General features: G+C 36.0%; 1 protein-coding gene across 3 annotated transcripts in view; it reads left to right on the top strand.

The window, feature by feature from the left end:
• Window positions 1-14,213, top strand: part of LOC104589773 (putative leucine-rich repeat receptor-like serine/threonine-protein kinase At3g14840) — a 36,549-nt gene that overhangs the window by 14,836 nt on the left and 7,500 nt on the right. For 2 of the 3 annotated variants that reach the window (XM_088901241.1, XM_010248208.3), the window contains exons 3-16: window positions 3,194-3,265; window positions 3,386-3,454; window positions 3,568-3,639; window positions 3,731-3,802; window positions 3,961-4,032; window positions 4,138-4,209; window positions 4,317-4,388; window positions 4,507-4,578; window positions 4,658-4,729; window positions 6,771-6,842; window positions 6,961-7,026; window positions 7,199-7,261; window positions 7,370-7,405; window positions 7,563-7,606. In XM_088901241.1, the coding sequence (XP_088757367.1) occupies window positions 3,194-3,265; window positions 3,386-3,454; window positions 3,568-3,639; window positions 3,731-3,802; window positions 3,961-4,032; window positions 4,138-4,209; window positions 4,317-4,388; window positions 4,507-4,578; window positions 4,658-4,729; window positions 6,771-6,842; window positions 6,961-7,026; window positions 7,199-7,261; window positions 7,370-7,405; window positions 7,563-7,606 (926 nt within the window). The remainder of the gene's footprint in view (window positions 1-3,193; window positions 3,266-3,385; window positions 3,455-3,567; window positions 3,640-3,730; window positions 3,803-3,960; window positions 4,033-4,137; window positions 4,210-4,316; window positions 4,389-4,506; window positions 4,579-4,657; window positions 4,730-6,770; window positions 6,843-6,960; window positions 7,027-7,198; window positions 7,262-7,369; window positions 7,406-7,562; window positions 7,607-14,213) is intronic. The other variant, XM_088901240.1, reaches the window with a different exon arrangement.

Here is a 14,213-nt window from a genome sequence, read left to right as displayed (position 1 = left end):
GCCAACACCTATAGTTTCACCAAGGGAGACGTGAAGTATATACTTAGGTTGTTGTGACTCCAGTGAGGTCAATAGAAAACTTGTAGTATTGCAATCACTCTAATGGATTACAATGAGTTTGTAGGGGTGCAAGTCAGGTTGGCCCGAGTTAATAGTTTACACTGTTTCGGGTTCGGGCTTCGGATTGGGCCTATTGAAAATTTGACAAAATCCTAACCCTTACCCGAAAAAGTTGCACCCCTAAGTTTGAATGTAAGAGAAGTTAATGCTGGTCCTTAATGAGTACACACACCTCTTTCTTGAAGAATTACTAGATAGCCTCCCTCCTCTATGAGACATCCAGCACCAGATTAACCTCGTACAGGTACTCCCCTACCTAACTGACCCCATTATAGGCTCAACCATTGGGAACTTGTAGAGCTGTGGTGACAATTGGAAGAATTACTCAAGAAGGGACACATTAGGCCAAGCTGGCCTTAGTCCCTGTGCTATCCTTCCCTTGCTCATTCCCAAGAAGGATGACTCCTGGTGGTGAATGTATACAGACAACTGTGTCATCAACAAGATAACAATGAAGTATTGATTTTGCATATCATGATTGGGGGAGATGTTGGATTAACTCAACCAAGCCATAGTATTTACTATGACTTGAAAAGAGATTAACATTAGAATCTCTTTAAGCCAAGTGATGAGTTAAAGACAACTTTCAAGACCAATGGAGGATTGTACAAGTGGCTAGTTAGGTCATTTGGGTTGTCCAATGTCCCGTCTACTTTTATGAAGGTTATGACTCAACTTTTGTAGCCTTTTCTAGGCAAACATGTCATTGTATATTTTGATGACATTCTTGTACAGCTGAAGTACTGATGAACACACGTAGCACTTACAGGAAGCTTTTTATGTTCTAACTAGGGCTGTCAATAGACTGGATTCGGGTTGGACCCCATCTAGTCCAAATATCTTTTGGATGGGTTGGACGGTCCAAAAGATTATATGGACTTGGACTGGTCCAAATATAAATGGTTTGTACACATAATGGACCGAATTTGGACAAAGCAGTTTGCCCAAGTTTAATATAAAACTACTTTTATTACAATACTCTAAAGTACTTTGAAGTATTTTTATGAAATCACTTTTAAGAAAGAACTTTTGCAAAAATATTTTTATAAAATCATTTTTACGGAAGTACTTTTATAAAAGTATATTCATAAAAGTACCCTTATGAAAGTGTTTTTATGAAATTACTTTTATAAAAACACTTTTATAAATATATAGACTGTCATGGTCAATGACAATTCAAAAACATTGGTTCAGAGGTTTAGGTAAGTAATGTCTAGAATTTAGAAAATCGTCCCCAAACCTGTCCTATTGCCATCCCTCGCTACCCCAATGAAAACAAGAAGGGGAATTTTTTTTTTTTGTTTTGTACTTGGAGGGAAGGTTAAAGAGTTGGTCGGAATATACAGGCGAGGTTTAAGTATTTTATCCAAAATAAAAGCACTATGTAGGGGGCATTCCACAATGTGAATTGTTTTTCTTGTTGTGGGTTCCAAAAATAAATCAAAAATATCTGGTTGTGTTTGTTTTCTGTTTTCAAAACTAAAATAGAAAAACATGTTCTTGAATCTGATTTCAAAAACATATTTTTATCTAAATATTGAACTTCATGTTCCATAAATCATCTACTTTCTATACTAAAAATTTTGTTTTTGTATTAAAAAGTAAAAAACAATATTTTGTTGGTTTCAAAAACACATACTGTTTTTTGACATAAAACCAACTTGTTTTTCCTTTTGAAAACAAAAACAGAATTAAAGGACATGTGTTTTGTTTTTTCTAATGTGACGATTCCAAAAACAAATGAAAACAAAAACATTCATATTGTAGAATGCCCCTATTCGTTTGACTTTAGTTATCTATATACTTAAAGCATTGGGAGGGTGTACGACAACATTGGGGCGTTGACATTTACATGTTTTTTGTTCTCTAAATTATTGACACGCCTCTCTCTCTCTCTCTCCCTTTTCTTCTTTATTCTCTCATTTCTCCCACCTCTCTTTGTCTAGAAAGTTACAAGGATGTTACAAATAAGACAAACCTCCATATATAATTGCTTCTATAATATTCAAAAATTACAATAACGTCACATATAAGACAAATCTCCTTATATAATTGATTCAATGGCATTTGAGAATTCTAATAGTACCACTTACAATTATTTATGATTATGACATCCTATAAATAAAATGCCATTCCTCTTCTTTCTCAACTCTCTCTCTCATTTTCTCTATCTCAACTTTTACTTATTCATTTATTTATTTTATTATTATTATTATCTAAACATTTATTTATTTAATAAAATTAAATAAATTGTTTATTTTAATAAAATAAATTGGTAGAATAAAAGAGATGTGACATTTAGAGATAGATTCCAATAAAACATTTATTTATTTATTTTACTAAATTATTTATTTATCTATATTTAATTTACTAACAAATTATTTTCTTCCTTTGAGCCCAATATTTAGTGTTGTCAATTGGTCGAGTCTAGTTCAAGATAGCCTATACTAGTCCCATCTCAATAGACTTTTATTTATTTATTTAAGAAAAACTAGGGCTGAACTAATGGGTTGGGTCTATCTTGATGGAGCTAAATTGATTGAACATAATTATAATGGTTTTTGTTCCATAATTTTGTCTTGATTAATTATTGAATTGATTCTCATTCTTACTTGTCTAGAATTGATTCAGGTCTGGAACCAAACATTTTATGAAATATATAATTTTTTATCTTTCTTGTATTTTTTATCATGTTTTATAAATAAGATAATATTAATTAAAAATGTTTAACTTATTAACATAAAAATGAATTAGTATTATTTTGACTATTGTTTTTAATATAATAAGGTTTATGATTCCATCCAATTAAACAATCGGTTCAAGACTAATTCTACGTGATTGTTTATTATTCATAATAATCTAGTTATAGTTATTTTATTTTAAAAATATAAAAATTAATATCTCCAAATAAGCTAACAAAATTGTATCTCTAAATGGCATTTTTAAATTTTGCCGCTGCTCCCCGCTAGTAGATATTAAGCTGGTCTGAACTCTGAATACATTTTTTAGGTCGAAAACTGGTTTGAATACTGCTGATCTCTAAAATCCTACTTGTTTGGCCATTGGAGTGCAGAGTCCTTAAATCTCAGGGTCTACCAGGCGTGCTCCCGTCAGAGTTGGTTAAGCTTCCGTACCTCAAAGAACTGTAAGAGCTTCTTGTATCATCCGTTCTCCCTTGAGTTCTACTACTATCTCCTCATCACACGTTCGTTTATGTTAAAGTAGTACCTAACTTAACTAAAACTCATCTCGATCTTTGTCACAGTGATCTCACCCGTAACTATCTCAACGGTACAATACCTCAGGAATGGGGTTCTATGAAGTTGGAGATAATGTAAATAGTGTATTCGCTTATTCTCTTGTTCTCATGGCGTAACTTAGCATTCAAAAGTTTTTTTTTTTTTTTTTCTTTTCTGTTTTACAATCAATCAACTGTTGTTACTGCAGCGCCCTTCAGGCAAACCGATTATCGGGTTCAGTACCCAAAGAACTTGGGAACCTCACCACTCTCCACCAGCTGTAACTTCTGTTTTTCCCTTGTTTTACTTAAATATTTTCAGCGGTATAGTTTTTCTTTGTTTATTTTAAAACTAAATAGTTTGAATTTCAGGGTCCTGGACTCCAACCAACTCTCTGGAGTTATTCCTCCAGAACTTGGCAATCTAGTCAACTTAAGAAGATTGTAAGTTCCTTCTTTCATTACGCGCTATTTATGGCTTCTTATACTTCTGGTTTTTATCGAATTTCCATACTTTTAAAGGATCTTATTGTGTAAGCTGGGTTATTTCTCTTTCTTTTTTTTTTTTTTTTTTTTTTTTTTTTTTCTGCTGGCTGTTCCAGGGTACTTTCATCGAATAATTTCACGGGGCAGTTGCCGGGGAAACTTTCTAACCTGATCAGCTTGACGGATTTGTAAGTTTCCTCCGGAAACTATATGCCTAAATTTAGATTTCTTGTCTTTGTCATATTGATTCTTTTTCTTTTTAACTGTTGATGATAATCTGTAACGTAGTGCAGCCGCATAAGTGATAATCAGTTTAGTGGAAAAATACCTGGTATTATTCAGAACTGGAAAAACCTCTCAATGTTGTAAGATATTTTTCTTTTTAATTTTTAGTTTCTGAATGTCTTCTAGAAGTAGAATTTAGAAGCCACTCACAATCACATTTATTTCATTTACATTTGGTTAATGGCAGATGGATACAAGCAAGTGGTTTTGAAGGGCCCATTCCTACTGAGATTTCTCTTTTGCAAAAGCTAACGGACCTGTGAGCAAAGATCCTCTTTATTTCATATTGTCTTTGTTGTTTTGTGATAAATGAATATTTTGTGATCTTTAATGAAGTAGTTTCTTGTATTTACTCTTGGTGAATTGTTTAAGTGCAGGAGGATAAGTGATACAAATGGACCAGAAGAAAGATTTCCACAACTGAGTAACATGACAAGCTTGATGACACTGTGAGTTGAATTTTATATATATAGAAGATTATCTATATTGTGTTGTTTGAATTGACACTATTTTCATTCCTTATTATAGGATGTTAAGGAGTTGCAACATTACTGGAAATTTACCTGAATATCTTGGACAAATGACAACTTTGACAACTTTGTAAGTCTCCCCATCTTCTGGCTACCTGCTACATGTAAGTTCATTTGAAACTTGACGAATCTAGCAAACTTATTCCCTTACACCAATACTGACATCAATCAGAAGGATAAAAGAGAAAATATTAGGAAAACTAGATTAATATGATTTGGATACAGAAGACCAACTACCACATCAACAAGTTCTTTTTTTTGGTTCCCAGTTGCCCAATCTTGCAAATTCATCCTCTTATACCAACGCCAATGTCAATTAGAAAGATAAAAGAAAAAAGTGAAAGAAAGTCAAGGATGGAAATTGGTAGGGTAGAAGTAGGGATATCTGTTCTAGTGATGGAAGCTCATTTTAATCAAACAAACCCTTGCCAATCTCAAATTATATTTGTCAGTCATGTCTGTTTACAAATCACTAGCCAATATCCTGGATAATGGAGAAGGGCTCCATTTGGGACAAGTCCAATGATCTGGAGAAATTACAGTTAGAGGATTGGGCTCAGCTTTCATATCAAAAGGAAGAGTACTTGGTATACAACATATCCAAATAATGCTGCTCCTTCTCTCAAGTGACAATGGATATTCTGGAAAGATTACAATGTGTGTTGGAGAAGAATCATTGCAAGCAAGTATTGTTGGGAATCATCGCCCTTCATGGAACCCTATGGATATAAATGTCTGGCACATTATTCATTATCATTTGGCTGGTTTTAACAACCAGACATGTAGTGGATTGTAAAACCTTCGGCTGAAAATCATGACAATGCGGGTTCAAGTCTAAGGGATGCCACATTGTGCAAAAATTGCCAAAAGTTAGGTCCTTATCATGTCCACTCCTCCCAAGACCCCAAATAATTGGGACCAACATTGGGTGGTGGACTTTATTGGAGAAAGGATATTAGATCCAATTTTTGGGGAGATAGCTGGTGCAGTGGTAGATCTTTGTTCCTCTCCTTATGACATGGTAGAAACTAGAGAGATGGTGTTGTAAATTATTTGCAACTAGTGGTTGGGATGTCAATTTGATGAGTTTTCTTTTCTTTTTCTTTTGTCAGACAGTGAATGGAGTCTAGACCCTAGTGATCACTTATCCATCAAATCATTTTTTTTCTGGTGTTTGTTAGCTAGGTTATCAATTATTTATTTTACCCTTTGGCCAGACAGACAGCCATTTGAGCAGGAAAATATCATATCTAGATATTTCTACACCATCTGATTTGGTGAGAGATTTTGGGTGCAAAGATTTCTCCAAATCAGTAACTAGTAATTTGTATCCAAAGAAAGGATTAAAATATTGATACATGGGGTCTAGACTGTAGTGATCACTTCTCCATCAAATCATTTTTATTTTCTGGTGTTTGTTAGCTAGGTTACCAATTATTTATTTTACCCTTTGGCCAGACAGACAACCATTTGAACAGAAAAAGTGCACATCTAGGCATTTCTACATGATCTGATTTGGTGAGAGGTTTTTGGGTGCAAAGATTTCTCCAAATCAGTAACTAGTAATTGTATCAAGTGGGTATCAGTGTGTATTGATATGACCGATATGTAGGTGTTTTTAATTTTTTTATACTTTTTTTTTTTACTTATAGGTATAAGAGGGCCCCACTCCCACCTTTAAACTTTTAACAGTTTTTAAGAAGCTTTTGTATTGGTGTATCCAAGTGTATTTGGGTACACCGAAACAGATACGGTATCCCCCAATACGGGCATATTTTGTTGATATTTTAGTCATTGGTCAAATGAATTGTTTTATCAAGTCTAATTTAAATTAAAAATATTATCATGGAAAATTGGAGAACTTTTAGATTCATATTAGAAGTATAATACTAAAAAAAAGGTGTAGGTACTTAACTGGTGGTTATGTACATGTCTGTTACTTGACTTGTGGATAGGTACATTACTCTAATGAATTGTTTTGAGATGTTAATATAAACATTCAAAGTTAGGAGTGGCCTTTGATGGAAACATTTAGAAACAATGTGATTGTAAGGAATACTTTGGGCCAGAAGCTTTTCTTTTATTGTATTTGTGACCATCTTTCTCTGCAGAGACCTCAGCTTTAACAAGTTGACTGGGCAACTTCCAGATAGCTATGAAAAGCTGTCAAAAGTGGATCGCATGTAAGTGTTATAATTCTGGTGTTGGAGTTGTCACAAATTTCTAATTGCCTCTCACAATGCTAGGATTGTGCAAACAATTACTCAACCATGTAATACCACTGATGTCACTTTTTTTTAGATTTCTGACTGGGAACATGCTAAATGGTTCTGTGCCTAGTTGGATGCAAAATAAAGGAGAAAGCATGTAAGTTTTCTGTCAATTTCTAGTTAGGTGATGCTTATTACCTACTTATGAAATAGGAAGTTTATTATTTCAATCTAAAGGAAATTAATATTGTATATATTATATCTTATTATGCAATGAACTCTTTTCAAGAAGATGATTGTTCTTTGTTCTTTGTATCTTTAAAATACAGTGATCTTTCTTACAACAATTTTACATTAGAAAGCTCGAGGCAAATTAGTTGTCGAGGACACATGTAAGAACATCTTTTCTTGATTCAATGTGCTTGTAATTCCAGTTTGATGTGGCTAGATATTTGTCTTGATTTCTAAACTTTTTGCTTTTATATTATTTTTTTTTCCAGAAATTTGTTTGGTAGCTATTTTTTGGGAAACTACTTGTAAGTTTCTACTTTCTTATTTTGGAGAATTTCATCATAGGTTTTAGATATAGTGAAGAAATAATGAGTCATTGCTTTTTGATTGTTTGTTCCCTAAAAAAGTTATAGTATGATAATCTCATAATGTTCACTTACTATTTACTTCATATTGATCTAGAAGTGGAGCTGATCCATGCGTGCAGGATCTTCCTTGTCTGCGAAGTAAGTATATGCTTTTTAATTTAGAATTCAGGATTTTCCTTTCTGGTTATGAATTTATTCTGTGATTTTATTATCTTATCTTTTCCCATTATAAATGTTACATTGTGCATCATCTCTAACTAGATGAACCAAGAGTTTAAGCGATCAATTCATTAAGGACCAGTGAGCCATTTCAAATAAAGATACATATTGGGCTTTGATCAAGTGAAATGAAAGGGCGTTTCACTGATTGTGATCGGGTGGATGGCTCAGCATTTCAATATTCAATTGGCCCTTGGTCTCTTTGCTACTTATTAGAGCTTTTTTTATCATTAGAGAGTTGATCTTTGTGGTTACAAGGCCACAGCCAAACCCATGAGGTAGAGACGTAGAGTTGCTACATACTAATTCAAGTATAGGACCCATCAAAATCATACATTTGAAAGAGATAAATGTCCAATATACCAGGGAAACATTGATGATATTGCTGCAGTATTTTGTTGCAGGGTTGGTTCCCTCCCTTCAAAGTTTGTGGGTCTTCCATCGGGAAACCACTGCAAGTCAAAGGAAATTTGGGACCCACTGATTCATAGAATAAGATCCAAATTATCCAGCTGGAAAAAAAATAATTTATCTAAGGTAGGTAAAATTATCCTAATCCAGAGTGTTCTCTCAAACCTACCTTCTTACTTTATGTCCATTTTTAGATCTCCAGCCTCGGCTTTGAATAATATTGAGAAGCTGAGAAGGGATTTCTTGTGGGATGGTAAAGAGGAGGATAAGAAAATGCATTTACTGACTTGGGCAGAGGCATGTAAGCCTAAACACCAAGGTGGAGTTGGCATTCAGCCACTGGAACAGATTAATAATGCTCCCCTAACCAAATGGTTATGGCGGTTTGGTACTGAGAAATATGAGAAGTGGAGATAAATTAAATGTAAGTGTGGGGAGGCTGGTCTTGGTTGGGAATTAGACCCTGTTATTGAAGCTTATGGCACTGGTTTGTGGAAGGAAATCATGAACAACAGCGATATCTTCTTCAAGTATTGTCATCTTTAAATCAGGAACAAGTGAGAGCATGTGCTTCTGGAAAGACTGGTGGTATGGAAATGGCCCACTCATCTTTGCTTTGGCCCAAGTTTAAGCTGCCTGAATCTGTGACTCTTAGAGGAGAATGCAAATGAGATTGTATGGTATACCACATTGAGAAGTAATGCCAATGATTAGGATGTGGAGACCCTATTAGCATTGTTGCAAACTGTGGAACAGGTAAAGCCTCAACCAATGCTTGAAGACTGATTCTGGTGGCCAAATGAAAAATCAGGGGTGTTCACAGTCATATCAATGTTTCAAAACTTGGCCTATGTGGAGACAGAGAAACCCTATTGAGTGTGGATCTAAAAGTAGAAGGTCCCTCAAAGGTGATATTTTTCCTTGGGGGTGCTATCAAAGGTAAAATCCCAACCATAGATGTTCTGAGAAGAAAAGGAATGTGCATCATCGACTGGTGTTGTGTTTGTGGGCAGGCTGAGGAAAACGTATAACATTTGCTAGTAAACCGCAGCTTCTCCTATTCTATTTGGTTTCATGCTTTGCAGCCTGGTGTGTGTTGGGTGGTCCCTTCTGATATTGAATCCTTGGTTTCTTCTTGGAGGTCCCAAGTCTTCAGCAAGAGGGGTAATGTGTTATGGAATATGATCCCTCTAGTGATCTGCTAGTGCATTTGGAGGGAGACAAATGGCAGAACCTTCAAAGAGCAGTTCCTTCCCATTGAGAAGATGTGTGCTAAGATAGAAAGAATCATGCTGCTGAAATTGGTAACAATTCATATTTTGTTCAGGGGATTTAAGTCCAACCGTTTTCAGCAGTCTTGGGGAGGTATTTTATGGGACGACAACTTTTCCGTGTTATGGTTGTAATGGCACTATGAAATGTACTGTTGTACTAGGTTGTTGAGGAAACATCTCCCTCTGCAGCCATTTATCTCTATTCACCACCTTTCAAAAAAAAGAAAAAACATAGGTAGGAGGCTCTGTTGACAGTGGGGAAGGGGTATCCCCACCAATCCAAAATGATTGCTTGCTTAGGTGAGTTGAAAAAAGTGAGGACATTTAACCATTTTCAAATCGAAATTAATGCTACAAGGTTAGAAGGAAAGAAGCTCGTGCCATTATCTGTGTGCTGGTCATTGTTGAAGGAGTGTAACAGTTGAGTTTGGTACTTTGGAGCATCATGTGGAGTCAAATATTCTGGGTAAAGCTGAGAAGTATATGGTGTGGTGGGCTAGATGTTACGAAAAGATGCAGCATTTAAAGCTCCATAATTTCTCTTCCCTTTGGGGGGGGGAATTATTTTACAGTAAAATTTTGCTGTATACTTTATCCATTTCATGCAAAACTGATGCTCATTTACATGTTTTGTTGAGGGAGCCTTTCCCTCCTATTAATGAAATTTATACTTCACCTATCAAAAAAGGTTAGAAGGAAATAAGAAAATGTTTCAAGTGAAATTTTTAGCATAAACAAAGATTCGAAGTATTAGAAAAAATTCAAACTGAGTGGAACAAAATAAAGGAGGGGAGCTTGTGTCAATATTTCACCACCTTGGAAAAAATCAGGCATTGATAGTCTTGTCCTGTAATGCTAATTTTTGAGCATAATCGATGAAATTTCTTTTATCAATAAAAGAAATTTTGTTGTAATTTTTAGGAATAAATGATTTTACAATTTATTTACATGATTTAAGTGATACAATTTTCTTAGAGAAGTAAAGAGGATCTAGAGAAGGCACAAAAAGAGCATAGCCAACCACAAGAAATAGACCACTGGAAGGCTTAGTTTGAAATGCAAATTCATTTGCACTGCTGTAAATGCATGGGAGTGCAAAAGGGCCGAGTGCAAATTCTGGTTTACTTTTGCTTCAGATTTGACTGTCCTATTTGTTGGTGAGAACTAAAATGAAGTTACCTCCATTTTATATGAAAATGAATGGAGGTAGGAGGGTTATCTGTTTAGGAGTGGGGTAGGATGCAAGGTGAGGTGGTCCCCGACTCCCCACTTTATACGAGAGAGAATTGAAGTAAGAGGAAGGTGGTGCAAATTTTGTTTCTGTTTTTGGGATGCAAAATTTGCACTGCCAGTGAGTGCAAATGACACAAAAGAGTGCAAATTTTGTATCAGGAAGGAGTGCAAATCATAGTTACAATATATAAACAAGCAGATATAAAACTGAACTGGGTGCAAAATTTCTACCTGGTTGAGATTTACACTGCCAACAAACAGAGCCTAAGAGTTAAACCAAAAGTAGCCTCCATCCAAGGGATTAGGCCTCTGAAATTTGATACAAATTGGCCCCTCAAACCTCTTCTCTGTATTTGTTTGTATTCAGTTCTATAGAAGAACAAGAAGAGAATAGAAGAAAAAGAGGTTTAGAAGAAATGGGCAGCACCTCTCTCCAGCTCTCCAAGACAACTTTTATACTAGGGCAATAAGAAAGAGATACAATGACAAATCTACCCTTGATTAGTAGGCAGTAAGAAAAACATAAAAACAAAGTAGGCCCGGGCCCATTTAGCCCAGGAAGTTACACAAGTAAATGTTATGACATAACATAAATAGGCCCAAGCCCACAATGCTAGGCTACAAAACGCTCCCCCTCAAGCTGAGCATAGATATCTATCATGCCCATCTTGCATAACAGCTCCACAAATCTGGATTTTGTGAGTCCTTTAGTGAAAACATCAGCTAGCTGTTTTGTTGATGGCATGTAGGGAATACAGAATTCTCCAGAGACAATCCTTTCACGTTCAAAATGTCTATCTATCTCGATATGCTTCGTTCTATCATGCTGGACTGGGTTATTTGCAATGTTAGTTGCAGCTTGATTGACACAATAGAGCTTGAGTGGTCCAGTTATATCTATCCCCAATTCCTTTAGGAGGATTCGAAGCCAAAGAAGTTTAGCAACACCATGAGCCATGGCTCTGTATTCAGCTTCAGCACTTGATCTTGCCACAACAGCCTATTTCTTGCTTCTCTACGTAACCAAATTTCCACCCACAAAGGTGCAATACCCTGATGTAGATCTTCTGTCTCCACGGGAACCAGCCCAATCAGCATTTGTGAATGCTTCAACTTCTATTTTGTCATGCTTCTTAAATAATAATCCTTTCCTAGGACATGACTTGAGATATCTCAAGATTCTCTCTATTGCTTTCATATGTGAGACTTGTGGATTATGCATGAATTGGCTAATTACATGGGTTGAATATGCAATATCCGGCCTAGTGAGAGATAGATACAACAATTTTCCAACCAACTGTTGATATCTTTCTTTATCAGGATAAGGTTCCTCATCACCTCCTTGCAATCCATGATTTTGCTCTATGGAGGTGTCAGCAGGTCTGATTCCGAACTTCCTGGTCTCCTTCAGCAAGTCAAGAGCATACTTTCTCTAACAGATGTAAATCCCTTCCTTGGATCTAGCCACTTTTATTCCCAAGAAATATCGCAAGTGCCCTAGATTCTTGATTTCATATATTTTGAGGCTAAGAAACCTTTTAATTCCATAATTTCCTTTGTATCATATCCAATAACCACCATATCATCAACATAGATAATCAGAGTTGTCAACTTCTCACCATCCCTCTTATAGAACAATGTATGATCTGCACCACTTTGTTTATACCCTATTTCCTTCATTGCTCTGCACAATCTCTCAAACCATGCTCTTGGGGATTGTTTGAGACCATACAAGGCCCTTTTTAGTTTACACACCTTTCCTCTCATGTTGTATCCTAGAGGAGGGTCCATATACACTTCTTCCTGCAAGTTTCCATTTAGGAAGGCATTCTTAACATCCAATTGATGCAGTTCCCAGGAAAAGTTTGCTGCTACAGAAAGTAACTCCAATTGTATTTAATTTGGCAACTAGAGCAAAAGTCTCCTTGTAATCAATACCTTCCCTTTGGTTGAACCCTTTTGCAACCAATCTAGCTTTATATCTTTCAATAGTGCCATCTACTCTATGTTTAATTATGCAAGCCCACTTACGCCCCATAGTGTTCTTCCCATCTGGTAGATCTAGCTCCCAAGTGTTTGTTTTCAATAATGCTCTCATTTCTTTATCCATAGCTTCCTTCCGTTTGGGGTCAACAACAACCTCTGAGAACGTAGGAGTAAAAACATAAGACAATGCACAAACGAAAGAGTGATAGGTAGGAGACAAATGAGAATACGAGACAAATATATTTATAGGATGGAGAGGCAAGATCGAACTGGTTTCCGCAAAGCAATGGGAAGATCGGGATCAAGACTAGTGGATGTAGTGGGAGCAACCATACCTTGACCAGAATCCAATTGGTTGCAATCATGAACTAGCAAGTCTCTCTTTCTTTTCCTTTGATAAACACTTACATCACAATGGTTAGGAGTAGTCACTTCTTTGGCTTCTTCATCACAATGGTTAGGAGCAGTGACATCTTCATCAACTGGACAAGTAGACTCAATAGGTTCAGAAGGAATTGGATCAGGAGGAGCAATTGGAAGAGGAGTAGGAGCAGGAACAAAAGGATTAACCCCCTAGGAAGTCTCTTCCACCCCATTAGTCTCTCCTTGAAGGGGATTTTGAGGAGGGTCAAAAAAGGATCGAGTCTCATGAAGGGTGAAGTCTTTTGTAATGAACTTCCTCCTAGTAATTGGATTTAGACACTTGTATCCCTTTTGTGTAGGAGAATAGCCTAAAAACACCCCTTGGATTGCCTTTGGATCTAGCTTTGTCCTTTTAGGATCCTTGATATGAATGAAACACACACAACCAAAGACCTTTGGGGGTAAGGAAAAAGTAGGTTGATTTGGACACAAAAGAGAAAAAGGAGCCTTCATACCCCAAACTCTAGTCAGTATCCTGTTTATGAGATAAGATGCAATGAGAACAGCATGAGACCAGAATTTCTTTGGCACCTTGTTTTGAAACAAGAGAGCACGAGCAATTTCCAATAGATGTCTATTTTTCCTCTCTGCAACTCCATTCTGTTGTGGAGTGAAGCTGCAAGAGGACTGATGTAAAGTTCCCTCATCTTCAAAAAATACATTTAGAGAATTCTTGAAGTATTCTCCTGCATTATCAGAACGGAATTGTTTAATCTTATTCCCAGACCGATTCTCAATCATTTTATAGAAAACCATGGTGATTCTAGGTACTTCCTCTCTTCCTTTCATCAAGTCAATCCAAGTACATCTTGTAAAGTGGTCAATAAAACTGATAAAGTAACGATAACCATCCATAGAAGTAATGGGTGAAGGACCCAACACATTGGAATGAATCAAATCAAAAGGAGCATTAACTTCATTATTAGAGTTCGGATCGCTTGTTCTACAATGTTTAGACAACTGACACACTTCACAAAATAGACTCTCAATTGACACATTTTGAAATAATTTTGGAAACAAGACTCTTAACAAGGTAAAAGATAAATGACCCAATCTAGTATGCCAAAGATAGATGGTAGCATTAGACTCCTTGCATTCCCCAATGTGACTTGTTGAAGCTTGATGAGCTGAAATGATATCTTCATTGAGGTAGTAGAGACCACCAGCCTCATGACCACTCCCAATCGTTTGCCTCGTCA

This window comes from Nelumbo nucifera, chromosome 3 (genome assembly GCF_055504915.1).
Source record: "Nelumbo nucifera cultivar China Antique chromosome 3, China Antique-T2T, whole genome shotgun sequence".
Classification (NCBI taxonomy): Eukaryota; Viridiplantae; Streptophyta; class Magnoliopsida; order Proteales; family Nelumbonaceae; genus Nelumbo; species Nelumbo nucifera.
The sequence above is the reverse complement of the archived record's forward strand: the minus strand, read 5'-3'. Positions and strand labels throughout refer to the sequence as shown.